Source organism: Kogia breviceps, chromosome 1 (genome assembly GCF_026419965.1).
Source record: "Kogia breviceps isolate mKogBre1 chromosome 1, mKogBre1 haplotype 1, whole genome shotgun sequence".
In the NCBI taxonomy this organism is placed as follows: Eukaryota; Metazoa; Chordata; class Mammalia; order Artiodactyla; family Physeteridae; genus Kogia; species Kogia breviceps.
In genome coordinates this window covers 22,773,382-22,787,723 of record NC_081310.1, presented here as the reverse complement: position 1 = coordinate 22,787,723, position 14,342 = coordinate 22,773,382, and the positions used below count along the sequence as shown (strand labels likewise).

General features: G+C 43.1%; 1 protein-coding gene across 1 annotated transcript in view; it reads left to right on the top strand.

The window, feature by feature from the left end:
• The first annotated feature begins 8,362 nt into the window (after positions 1-8,362).
• The window catches only part of ACBD3 (acyl-CoA binding domain containing 3), a 31,945-nt gene continuing 25,965 nt past the window's right edge, over positions 8,363-14,342 (top strand). The window contains exon 1 of the mRNA XM_059065753.2: positions 8,363-8,710. Within this exon, the coding sequence (XP_058921736.1) occupies positions 8,425-8,710 (286 nt within the window). The 5' untranslated portion in view covers positions 8,363-8,424. The remainder of the gene's footprint in view (positions 8,711-14,342) is intronic.

Sequence of the window (14,342 nt, the reverse complement as noted above, 5' to 3'; positions counted from 1 at the left end):
GTTTGTGACTTTGTGCACATACCTTAACCTCTGTAACTCAGTTTCCTCATTTTTAAATGTGGACGATGATGCTTATTTCAAGCAGCTACTGTAAGGCTTAAATGAGAAATGTACATAAAGAGTTTAGCCTAGTCCGTGACACATACAACATGTTCAGTAGCTATTACTGGTGTCCTTCAATCATAAGTTCTAATTTTTAGAAAGTTTTTCCTCTTATTGAGCTAAAATTCCTGTAACTTCCTTGCATTGCTATGGAATCTGCATGCTCTTTTTAAAAAATTTCTTTATAATGTTTTTTATTTTTGCATGCTCTTTCATTCATTCAACAAACATGAATTGGTTGTTTCCCTCGTGCCAGGGGCTGGACCAGGCCTGTGAGCACAACTGAGACTAAAGACCAGTCTCTGTATGTGGGAGAAGTACCCCTCCTCCACATGACAGATTGGGATATGTAAGAAGAACAATCACTGCTTCCTTGACATACTTCTTTCCCAGGCTCAGCCTCCCTCTCCCACATCCATTTAGCTGTACTTCTTGCTCTTGTTGCTTGTTGATTTTAATCAAGGCTCAAAATTATCCCTTCTCCAGGAAGTCTTCCCAAACCGCACTAAGCAACTGTGTCTCCCCGCCCCAGTTATCTTGTCCGCCCTTGGGGACCCAGTTTCTATTCTTCCTATTTGTTTGCACTTGCCAGTTTTTTGGTGTGTTCCCACTTTTTTGGAGAGCAACCCAAGGCTTCCAGGCACTGTGCAAGGAAATGGAAGACAGCAGTCTCGAGCCACAGCCAGTGTCCCTCAGGAAAGCTCAGTCACTCTTTTGCTTGGCCACCAGGGAGCTGAAGCACACATGCAGGTCAAGAAAGGTTGTGCTGCACGAGTGTGCGCTGGAGCTGGAAGGAGGCTCAGGCTGGATCCGAGATACAGGACCACAAGTGACCAAGCCAACCTGGAAGTCTGGTCTCCCGGCTTTAGTTCTATGCTCTTTGGAGAGCATTCCTCCAGTACACCCAAGCAAGGGCACATCCAGGCCTGAAGGTTGTTCAGTTATGGGGGGAAGGGGAGCTCTGAAAGAAAAAGGATAAAAAGATTAGGTACAAAAACAAATGCTTAATTATAATGAGAAATGAAACCACAATGAATCACAAATGCTAAAAGAGCTGATTAGTGTGACAAAGTTGAAATGACACAGTCGTAACAACAGCTATTACTGTTATTTGATTCCCTGATACATCTCTATGCTTATTTTTCTTCCTACATTTTTTTGGCTGCATACTTCTTGTTCGCCATATGATACCAATTTCACAACTTAGTTTTCTACTGAGAGAATGGAAAGATAATTCAGTCTTTCCTCTAGCATGGCTGATCAAAATTTGGTTTTTATATTCATTTCGAAAACTTTCATCATCTGGGCAAACCTGCCCAAAGCCCCGGGCTTCATCCTGGCTCTCCAGTTCCCAGGCGGGGCCCCAGCAGCTGCTCGTCTCGCTGCCCGCATCCCTCCCCCACCACCCCGACCCAGGAGATGGCTACAGGGCCGCGGGTGCAGCGGCGAGCCTGGCAGTCCCAGGGGCACCCCGCGTGGTGAGCCCGGCTGGGGCAGCGCTACCGCCTCCAGCCAGCAGGTGGGGCTGAAAAGCCCCTGAAGCAGAAGCCTTAGTCTCGGAGCATCTTTTGGATAGATCCTTGGAATCAGGGGCCTCCATTCCTAAACATTTAACTTCTTCTTACTGTAAGTGGAGGATATTGCTTTATAATCATCATCATCATTATTATTATATGAATATTATTATTTGCAATACAAATTGTCTTTCATTGCTAATGTTGATTAGATCTCAGTAACGGGATTACAGAAGCGTTGTTTTTTTAGATACAAATGTCTATATCTTTGACTTTTTTTTTTTTTACTATAATAAAGGAAAAATGCTCTTTTATTAATCTGATGTCCATTAAATATCTTTGCAGCTGTTACATGAACGTTAGGTGCCTGGCACATAAATATATACACACTGCCACAGTTGATAGATTTACACTGTACACTAGTCACCCCTGTTAAGAGTGTTTTGGATGTGAAGGCCTGAGAGGAATGATAACAGCAGCTCTACTAATCATATCTTATCTGTTCAGGAATTTTACAGTTTCTAAAGCACTTTCACAGATATAAGTTAATTTAGGCCTTTCAACATCTTATGATGGAACCAAGGCAGAAACAATTTCTACCTTTTCTAGATAAAGAGATAGAGGTCCAGAAAATGGTCCTAAGGTCACAACACCTAAAAAGTGACAGGTTCAGCCCCTTGCCCTTACCTACTCTGGCTGGCTCTGTTGCACATCTCTTTGGAATCCATCTCTTCCTTATCATCTCCCTGTGCTGCACCTCTTCAGGATCGCATGGTCTTCTCCTGGGCTAACAACAGCTTCTTTCTGAGCTCCGTACTGCCAGCCTCCCCTCCAGATTCTCCTTCCACCGCCGCCCAAGTTATTTGTGAAACTCCCTTGCATAAAATCCTCCAATGGCTCCCCATCCCCTTCAGGACCATCTCTGGCCTACCCTTCTAGGCTCTGCACATCTGACCCCACCTACCTCTTCAGGCTCATCTCCTGTCACTCCTCCAAGGCTAGCCAAACATGCTGGTCTCTCTTAACCCTCAGGAAGTTAGCAAATGGTATTCCCTCTGCCTGGAATTCTACTTTCTTCAAATGTAACCATGCACAATGATCATACTTATCTCCTCTCTGAAGCCATGTCTAAACCCTCCTGGCAATATGTCATTCTCTTTCTGCTGCATTAGGGAGTTCCAAACACAGATGCCTACAGTGGCCAGGCAGGTAACAATATAAATAGAGTTGGTGTAAAATGATCACTAGCACCAGCTACAGGCCCATGATAAACATCAAGGACAGTGTCTATCACAATGGGCTGGGGAGATTCTTGCAAACTCGAGAGACATGTCCCTTCTTAAGAAGGCAGCCTCTACATAATTCCAGCTCGTGGATGTCTAGCATCAATTCCAGGCCCAGTGTCACCAAGTTTCTTAATTTTTAAAGGTAACTCAGGAATCTGGACTTTTACATTAAAATTCCAGATTCGGGGGGAACTCCCTGGCGGTCCAGTGGTTAGGACTCGGCGCTTTCACTGCCATGGGCCTGGGTTCCATCCCTGGTCAGGGAACTAAGATCTCACAAGCCACGCAGCAAGGCCAAAAAATGAACAAATAAAATAAAGTAATAATTCTGTTTAAAAAAATATTCCAGATTTTGAAATGCTAGCACTCCAGGGGCCAACGCTTGCAAGCCAAGTAAAAGACATTAGTGGGCAGGGTTCATCCAGTGGGCCTCCAGTGTTCAATCTTTCTTCTACAACTTTTTGGCTGCGTGGCTTGCAGGATCTTACTTCCCCGACCAGGGTTTGAACCTGAGCCCTTGGCAGTGAAAGTGTGGAGTTGTGATCACAGGACCGCCAGGGAATTCCCTCTCGTCTACATTTTAATGGGCCATTGTACATAACAGTGGCCAAAATGTACTAAACACTCACTACGTGCATGGCAGGTCCTTTTCTAAGTGCTTTACGTGTATTCATGCATCCAGTCTTCCCAACAGCCTGAGAGGTGGTTACTATTATTATCCCCATTTTACAAAGGAGGAAGCAGAAGTTAAGTAACCTGCTCAAGGTCACTGAGTTGGTGAGTGCATTCCAGTACTGGCAGCCCTCCTGTAATATAAATGCTTCTCTCGTGATCTCACCTACTGGACCATAATTCCTTTGTGGTCCACAGCCTCTCGTCTGTGTATTTCCTAAAATATCTAGTATAGGGGGCACTCCCTAAATGTACGTTGAGCTGAACTGATATTGCATGTAATAGATGCAATTATGTCTTCATTCATTCACTCAGTAAGACATTTGGAGTGTCTACCATGTTTCCTGTCCTGTGTTAGGGACTATGGGAGTCCAGGGACATAGCTTTTGGTCTCCAGGTGCTTCCAGTCAAGGAGCACAAAATAATTATCATTACTAAATTAGACTAACTGCAAAATTTTACCAAGGACCGATTATGAATTCACGAGATAAAGCAGGGAACGTACAATTCAACCCAGTCACTGTCTGGTGATCTAACCGTATTTCAGAGAAGATGAAAATATGTGGAGGAAAAAAAAAAAAAAGGAAAAGAAAATATGTGGAGGGAACAAAGGGAAAGGTTGATTTTAGGGAAGAAACTTCAAAAGCATGTCAGCAATGGTAATACTTCATCTGGCAAATGACTGAAAGGGATGGAGCTTAACTGAAATTCACACAGCAAAGTTGGTTGATTGAAAAGCACTCTCTTTTGTATAGGAACAGACTTGGGGAAGATATTTGAAAGGTTTCAGAAAATATACCTTTTTGCTGACTCTGTGTCTCCTCATATATAAAAGACAGGAGTGGGGAAATAGAGGTAGCTTCTCTGAACTGTTTATAGAAATCAAATTCTACTGTGACAAACACATTCTAACAAATACCTGTTGAGATGGCTTGGGGGAGGGAGGCATTACAGAAAGGGTGAAGGACATGTCATCTTGATTGTGGTGATGGTCTGACAGGTATACGTGTATGTTAAAACTCATCAAATTGTAAACTTCGAGTACTTGCAGTTTACTTGACGTCAGTCATACCGCCATAAAGCTGTGAAAAAATTTCCTAGACTCTTGCTGTTCAAAACGTGGTCTGTGGACAGCAGTATCAGCCCAGAAAGCTTATTAGAAATGCAGACTCTCAGGCCTCCCTCCTGAGTCAGAATCTTCAGTTTAACGATACCCTTGTGTGGTACTCATACACATTAAATTTGACCTCTTATAGTGAATGTCTGGAACTCATTTCCTACCATGAGTTGTTATAGGAAAATTATATTTCCTAATCAGTTCTAGGTCACTAAGAGCAACTACCTACAGAGCATTCTTTGATGGTTATATTAGGAAGAGGTTTATGTGTTTGATCTAGAGAACGTGCAGATTTTTCAAGAATATTCAATATGTTAAACTCTAAAACAATAAAATGTCAATAATTACCACTGTATCATATTTTACCTGTCCATCTTCCTAGGTGTGTTCTGTAGGTTTTAATATTTACACTAAATTAAAAAAATTTTTTTTCTGATTACAAAAGAAATGCTTATTGTAGAAAACTTGGAAAACAGAATCTATAATCCCAGGAAGTAGAGTTATATTTACCCATCTCATTATCACCCTCAAAAGTTATTGAGTACTAAAGATAAAATACAAAAATGTAGTATAGGGCTTCCCTGGTGGCGCAGTGGTTGAGAATCTGCCTGCCGATGCAGGGGACACGGGTTCGAGGCCTGGTCTGGGAAGATCCCACATGCCGCGGAGCAACTGGGCCCGTGAGCAACTGGGCCCGTGAGCCATGGCCTGCGCGTCCGGAGCCTGCGCGTCCGGAGCCTGTGCTCCACAACGGGAGAGGCCACAACAGTGAGAGGCCCGCGCACCGCGATGAAGAGTGGCCCCCGCTTACCGCAACTAGAGAAAGCCCTCGCAAAGAAACTAAGACCCAACACATCCATAAATACATTTTTTTAAAATGTAGTTATATTTATGACTTCTTGGAGGTTAGGCCTTGTGATATGCATATCTCTTTTTTTTTTTTTTTTGCGGTACGCGGACCTCTCACTGTTGTGGCCTCTCCCGTTGCGGAGCACAGGCTCCGGACGCACAGGCTCAGCGGCCATGGCTCACGGGCCCAGCCGCTCCGCAGCACGTGGGATCTTCCCGGACCGGGGCACGAACCCGCGTCCCCTGCATCGGCAGGCGGACTCCCAACCACTGCGCCACCAGGGAAGCCCCGATATGCATATCTTTAAAGTAATTAGCGCTTCCCTGGTGGCGCAGTGGTTAAGAATCCTCCTGCCAATGCAGGGAACACGGGTTCAAGCCCTGGTCTGGGAAGATCCCACATGCCACGGGGCAGCTAAGCCTGTGCACCACCACTACTGAGCCTGCGCTCTAGAGACTGTGCTTCACAACAGGAGAAGCCACCACAATGAGAGGCCCATGCACCGCAACAAAGAGTAGCCCCCACTCGCTGCAGCTAGAGAAAGCCTGCACGCAGCAACTAAGACCCAACACAGCCAAAAATATAAAACAAAACAAAACATTTAAAAAAATAATTAAAGTTAAATCTAAAGATCCAAGCTAAGTGAAAATAAATCACTGGGCTTAGAGTACTAGAGTTTGTTTCAAGATGTGGGTTTACTGTAGATCAATGAAGCTGAAGCTTCAGGGCCCCTCAGTTGCACAGGCCACTTGCAAGGCCCTTGGAGAGGCCCTGGCAATATATTTACCAGATCAAATGTTTCTGTAAAAGTTTCTAAAGTAAGATATTTAAGACCACTGTCACATTGTATTCAGACTTCCATCACTTCTCTTCTGCATTAAGTGGTGCAGGAATGGCCACTGGCTTTTTTGAGACCTGGCTAAGGGAACAATGATTCAATTAGGGATACATTTCATTTGGGTTTACTGGCGTGCATTTATGGTTTGCAGTCATTTCTGGCTACTGTTAAATTATTACTCACCGTGGGTGTAGGAATGGCTTTCTGGAATACACCTACCTCCCATTATACCAGCTCAGCCAGCACCATGTTACAGAGGTGCAGGACTAGAGGGCAAAATAACTCTGTGATGCCTGGCACAGGAATGTGATGCCATGGGCAGCAGAGGAGAAACAAGATTTGAAAGAAAAGGAGAAATTAGCCCATAGAAAATCCTTGCGACTGTCAGAAGTAAAAAATCCTTCCGACTCTAAGTAGGGGATCAAATCTCTCAATGCCTAACCTAAAATGGAGGTTCTCACTCATCAGGAATCTAAGTAATGTCATATATACAATTATAAGTGCACCAGACTTATTTTTGTTTGTATGGAATGGAATGGAATATATTAGAATTCTTGTATTTGTGGGACACAAACTTGCAGTCGTACTGTAGTGAGTCTTTATGTGAAGTCACATGTTTTATTCATCTTAACGGAGGAGATTCTGTTTTAACACAGCAGAAAAATCTTGTCCTGAAAATCGCTGGATATCCAGTAAAAACCAGACAAAAAATTGCCATTGAAGCAGCCAGACAGTCCTGAAATATTATAGCTCATATGTGAGAGAAACTAGACAGGCTTTCCCAAATTTGACAATAACCCTAAAAAAATACACAGTAATTCAGTAATAAGTTGTGAAGCTAAAATTTATAAGCAATTAATAATAACAAAGGATCACCATGCTAAAGACTGATTTTTCTATTTTCATTATAGAAAACATTACAAAATAATTAGCATAGGAAAAGCTGATCAAAAGTATACAGCCAAAAAGTGTGGGCAAAATTATCATAAATGTTGCCCATAAAGGCTAGGAACACAGATAAATATATATAATGTTGTCAAGAGCTTTTTCAATCTTTTTTTTTTTTTTTTGCGGTACGCGGGTTCCTCACTGTCGTGGTCGCTCCCGTTGCGGAGCACAGGCTCCGGACGCGCGGGATCTTCCCGGACCGGGGCACGAACCCGCGTCCCCTGCAACGGCAGGCAGACTCTCAACCACTGCGCCACCAGGGAAGCCCCGAGCTTTTTCGATCTTTAAAAAATAAATAAAATAATTATGTTCTGGATTTTTGGACGCCCTGTAGAAGTGTGTCAAGCAGTTAATAAAAATTTTATGGTTATCTGTGTGATGTTTGTGAGTTAACTTTTCAAAATGTCACTTGTGAGTTCTTTCTCATTCTAAATATATATTCACTTTCCTACCTCTCTGCTAGTAATTTTTTGTGTTTTTTACTTAATGAGGGCCCCACAAATTGTAGGAGCTTCAGTTCCCGAACAAAACAGGATGTGCCCTTCCACGACAGTCTCAGAAGCCACGGAATTTCTCTGCAGCTTCAGTTTATTCTTTAAAGAAAAAGGCGATTGCTCGGCATTTCCTTAGAATTGCCAAAGTTCCGCCAACCACACAACTCTACAAATGCGGAGGGTCTGACCGGAGGGGTACGGCGCTCACCAGCAGTCACCCTGCCGGCACAGACCTTACTCGGGGTCCCTCTGACCCCGCCCGACCCCTCCCCTGCCGGACACCGCGAGCCGCCGGAAAGAACGGCGGGGCAGGGGCCGCTGGGCCATAGTACCCTCTCTCCGGGAGGAAAGAGTGCCGGAGGGGGACCGGGCGAAGGTGGGCGCGGGGCGCTCAGGACCCGCGGGGTTGAGGTCAGGGCGAGTGGTGGCAGAGCGGAGCCGACCGACAGATCGGGAGAAGGAGCGGGCGGGGCACCATGCCCGGGAGCCCTAGATCCTACTCAGCGGCGGAAGTTCCGGTGTCGGAAGGCGGAGGTCAGAGGTCAGCAGGAAGTCGATACGTGGCCGCCGCTTGTCCCCGCCGAGGAAGCGCAGCAGGCGGAGATGGCGGCGGTGCTGAACGCAGAGCGACTCGAGGTGTCCGTCGACGGGCTCACACTAAGCCCGGACCCGGAGGAGCGGCCCGGCGCGGAGGGCGCCCCGCTGCTGCCGCCGCCGCTGCCGCCGCCCTCGCCTCCTGGGTCCGGCCGGGGCCCGGGCGCCGCAGGGGAGCAGCCGGAGCCCGGGGAGGCGGCGGCTGGGGGCGCGGCGGAGGAGGCGCGGCGGCTGGAGCAGCGCTGGGGCTTCGGCCTGGAGGAGCTGTATGGCCTGGCGCTGCGCTTCTTCAAAGGTGAGCCGGGCAGGCCCCACCCCCGCCGTCTCTGCCCGGCCCCGGGGAGACTGGACCCGTCTCGTCCTCACCCACCCGTGTGGGACCGCAGTGACCGGAGCTGGGCTCTGTCCTTGGGGTTACCCGAAGTTTGTCACTACCCGTTTGGCCACTAGGTCCCACCCGTAGGGGCCTGGAACCTTGGTTTAGCAGTCCGGCTCCCGCCTCCCCGAGGTTACCGGGGCATCTTACCTGATTTAGCTTCTCGGTTTTCCAGGAGCCTGGGTGGAAGAATGAGCTCTCTCTCTTTCCCAGAGGTTCCCGTTCTGGGATTTTTTTTTTTTTTTTTTAACTGTCGCATTCCTTTTCCTGTTTCTTATGGCTTGGCACGTCAGAACCACCGATTTTTGCCCTTTTTCCACAGTGGAAGAAATCTTTCCATGGGTTTCATACATATACTTTCCATTCATTATGGAGAGCCTAGGACTTGATCACTTGGCAGTATTGATGTGGCAGAGAAGAAGTAAAGTATTAATCCCCCTTGGTTTGTCAAACTGAAGAGAAGGGATGCTCGCTGTGTAACTAGTAACTTCTAGATGGTTAAAATTTTACCTTACAAGCAATGTCCAAGAGTGAATTCTCAGATTAAGGCCTAAATACCCTCTGTACTTCTCACAGAATTAATTGTAATAAATCTTGTCTTAGAGCTAGATTGTGGTGTGTGGGTTTTTTTAATTGGGTAGTTCGCGAAGTCAGATGGTGGTGGTGCCTCACATGACCTTGTCAGTGGGAAAAACTGATGAGAAGAGATACTTTGATCTTGTGGGGTAGATGAGCAAGGAGAAACATCGGCAAATGAAACTTCAGACGTGGTTGCTAGGTTCCGTATACATTCCAGAACAGCATATTTATGACACTTTTCCCAGAGGGAGTACCTTTTGGAGTACATATTTTACTAGTTGAAGTTGAATCGTTGAAAGTAGTGATACATTCGAAAGTTATTTGTTTTCTCTGAAAATGATTCTAATTGTGCAAACTAATGAAAGTCTTTTATAAATTTTCCAGAATATTTGGTCATTCCCCTTCATTGCATTTTTTATTAAAAAGTTTACCTTTGAAATATTCATCGTCACTGCACGATGAGTTCAGCTCTCCATGCCAGCTTGGGGAATTGGTAATGACTAATGGGTTTTGGATCACTTGACCCTTAGGTCACTGGCTTGAATTTAGAGTTTCCTGAGGTGATGATATACTGCCACTTATGTAAAAATTGGGTGGTTTCTGTACAATTCATATAACTACATTTTACTTAAAATTTTTATTCTTGGAACTTACTTTTCTGGTGTACAGTAAGATTAAAGTATATTGTAGCAGAATAACGTGTAAAAATAGAAAAGAATGAACTTCTAATCTTAACTTTCGCCATATAACTAACAAAAAAAATGGATAATTTTATCTTCTGAGCCTGTCTTATTTGAAAATGGTAGTAATGTCTTCTTTGAAAGATTAGAACACTTAATGTGCGGTAAATTTAGCATTGCTTGGGAGTCAGGAAACTCTGGATTCTTTGTTTTGGGCTGTGCCGCGCAGCCTGCGGGATCCCAGTTCACCGACCAGGGATTGAACCCGGGCCACGGCGGTGAGAGCACCAAGTCCTAACCACTGGACCGCCAGGGAATCCCTCTGAATTCTACTTACCATGTACTCCTAGACAATTAACTTTTCTCTTCCAGATTCAGTTTGTTTATATATAGAGATATAATATGGCTGGATTAAATGAATTTTGACATCTCAGATTTAAGGTTTAGTGCTCTAAACCTAACATTATTTTAACGAGTTTGTTGAGTGGTAGGACTCCTAGGGGAACCTGTAATTTGGGACCTAGTTATCAGTCATCTTAAAGAAAAAAGCTACATTGATAGTTATGATTTATAAGTTCCTAAGTTAAGCTCTCAAAGCAATATCCAAGTACTTAAAAGGAGAAATAACAGTCTAGCAATCAAAAGCTCCCTTTCTGCATGGATCATTAAATGTTAGCAATGAAGAAGCTATTAGTATATGAGGTTCCTGAGGTGGGGTGGGGGGGAAGGATCTAAAAACAGTCAGAAGAATTATGGAAAGTAGGGTGAGTCAAGTGTTGGCTGCCTTTGTTAATGTGTGAATTTTTCCAGCATAATACTTGGCATTTTTATCAGTCTTGCAAGGACTTTAATAAATCACTATTTTGTGGTTTTGTATCTCATATGAATTAGAAATAACATTACACTTTATCTTTTGCTGTGGAATAAATATGAATCTTGAAAGCATGGGTATCTTTTTCCATTGAAAATAACTTGGGTTGGGAATTAGGGACCCTGTTTCTCATTTCTCATTCCCTGCCACAGTGAGCATAGGCCAGTGCCGAACCCATTGTGTCAGTTACCTAATCCTCTTAGTTTTTGAAGGTAAAAGTAAAATAATAGATGAAAATACTGGAAAATGTAAGTTAGTATTTTACCATTTAAGCTCCAGACATTGTTGAATCCTTATTATGGATCAAGTTTTATATAAGGTTACCCACTGTAAATGAATAGTATTCATTTACAGGTTTTTTTTTTTTTTTTTTTTTTTTACTGTTATGGAACTTAGAGTCCAAAAGAGGAGTTAAAGACCCAGTGGCAACTGCAATACAATGTGGAGGATCCAGAGAGCAAATGCCATTCCAGAGAAGGGCGAAGGCCAAGAGCCATGAAAGGGCAAGGCATGTGTGTCGGGGAAATGGCAAATAGGAAGTAGGTACTGTAGTTTGATGGAGAGAGCTGGGAAGGTAAATTGGTGTCAGGTCTGTGGAAGGACTGGAATGCTATTGTAAATAGCCTTTTTGACAGCAGACAGTGAGGAACCATTGAAGGTTTTTAAAAGGAGGAGCAAAGTTGCCCAGTTCTACTTTAGGAAGATTAAGCTGGTTTTCTTATCTCTTGGGTTAAGGAATCAGCTGGCTTTATTTGTAGACTTTCTACTTCTTGGATGAAGTTAACCTGCGGAGTTGTGTTTTGGCTTTTAGAGTTCTTGGGGTTGAGTTTTTCCTTGTCTAATACTTTGTTGCCTCACTCCATTAAGCTGGTAGATGGTTGCATTAATTTAAAATTCCAGAGTGATAATTGCCACCAGTTATTGAGCAGATGTTCACTAAATATCAGGTACTATTTTGAGAGCTGTATGTATACTGTTTTGTTTAATCCTCTACAAGCCCTTCTGTGGGGGTGTTATCCTGGTTTCTTAGTTGAGAAACTTGCCCTGTAGGCCCGTTAGTTATCAGTAGTAAGAGGCAGAGCTGGTCCTGGGTCTGTCTGATTCCAAAGGCAGTTCTTCCCACTATAGGAGATGAAAAGCAAATAGGAACACCTTGCTTTTTGATGGTGTTCCTAGGAAAATATTCAAAACTACCTACCTTGTTGCCTTATCACATTTTAGAACTTCTTTAATATATTTGCTTGAAAATATTAAGAGCTAATGGAAAGATACTGTTTTTCTGCTCATGGTCACTTTATCGAGAATCTCTTCAGAGATCTGGAAAGGATGATTGTGTTTTACTCTTGGTAAATTGAAAATGGATGTGTGATTCATTAGCAATTGAAAAATGGTAATATTCTAATTGTCTTTCCTTCATTGTAATACTTTTCCTCACATGCTATTTGGTTTGGGGTACAGCTTAAATAAGAAAGAAAAGATAAATGCTTCTTTCCCATTATTAGGTTTCAGAATAATGAGTTGTTCCCTTAGCAGCCTCAAAAGGTGACAGTTTTCAAAATGTTATATACTCATGCATGTAAACCTTTTTTTTTTTTTGCTTAGGCTCTTATTATTGATGCTCAAATTGTACCATCTTTAGCAAGTGGTGGCCTTTTAAGATTGGCTCCTAAGTTCCTTTGACATGACTAGTAGTCTTCTATAGCTTCCTTGGTATCTGGTATGATGAGATGTTCCAAATTCATCTTATACATTTCCTGCCTCCATAGGAATCAGCCATTTCTCCAAAGAGACATGGTTCCTTTAGTGGGGAGCGGCATTTGAAGAGCGGTAATCTGGGTGTTAGCAGTGGGCGCTCATTGCTACTGGATTGGTTGTTATTTCAGTAGACAGATCTAGGGTGTGTGTGTGTGAGGGGAGTGATAAGTTTTTGAGGGTGTGATATGTGAAAGGAAGCTGTAGTTGAATTTGGAGGAACTTAAGTCTACGACTCAGTTTCTCTGTGGAATTGTTAATGAATCTCCACTAGCATTGCTGTCGATTACACTGTGTTATGTTGCCTGATAGCAGAGAAGCAATCATATGGACATACTGAATAGTTCCATTTCCTTTTGTCCTCTTGAAACATATGCATCTCCAAGAACTTTTATAAATGGCTCCATTAATGTTTTAAAATACTGTACAACTGTAATTTATTCTTTGGTAGCATAATAATTAGTGTGTGCCTCCTGGACTTAAGTGGACTAGCTTCAGATAATTTCAAGTTTAATTGTTACTATTGAATATCTATTAAATTTTGAGTTTATTTTTCCCTTCTTTCTTTATTGTCTTTATCTTTAGGTATACATGTGTAGCGTAGGAGGATGTAATAGACCTGAGAGACACTTATAAGAAAGAAAATTACAGCCGCCAAGAATAGTATGCCTTTTAAACATCTGCTTTTTTAATTTGCTATTTCATACTAGATTTGAGCTGAACTAAAATTTTCCTTTGAATACTGGATTCAAGGATATGTTTATATATGTGTTTGTATATGTGTATTTTTTGTATATATTTTGTATATGTGTATATTTTAGTGTAGCTGATTTTCACATTTGCCTGAGGCCTCCCCTTTATTTACTGCACGTGCAGAAAGGTACACAAATCATAAATGGTGCTTGATGCATTTTTACAAAGTGAGTACACTTTGGTAACCAACAACCAGAAGGAGGTAATGTTTACTTTTATCAGTTAGCTAAAACGAGAGCTACTCTGGCTCAGTATTTAGGAAGTTGAGTTCTGGAGTGAACACTACCTGGGGTATTTTTTCCTAGTTTTGCCACTCAGTTGTTTAAAATCTGCCTTCCTTTACTCAAATTGTTGTAAGAATTATAAGAATTTTATATATATATATAAACTCTTAGCAGAGTACCTAGCAATTGGTATTCTGTGACTGCTTATGTTGTTGAAGAGGAGAGATTACCAAGAATTTATTAGAGAGTGTGTTGAATTAATGGGGGGGGAGATCAACTTTTTTTTTTTTTTTTTTTTTTTGTGGTATGCGGGCCTCTCACTGTTGTGGCCTCTCCCGTTGCGGAGCACAGGCTCCGGACGCGCAGGCTCAGCGGCCATGGCTCACGGGCCCAGCCGCTCCGCGGCATGTGGGATCTTCCCGGACCGGGGCACGAACCCGTGTCCCCTGCATTGGCAGGCGGATTCTCAACCACTGCGCCACCAGGGAAGCCCGAGATCAACTTTTATTAAGCACTTTGTACATGCTAGACAGTTTCCAGAGTTTCATACTCATTAACTCAGAAATACTGCATTTATTATACTTTCTTATAAGTAGTATAAAAATGTATCAGTCAGTTGTTTTCTCAGTTGAACATGGACGAGATGTGGTTTTAATTTTAATATTTCTAAAAGATGGATTTTATTCAAAGTG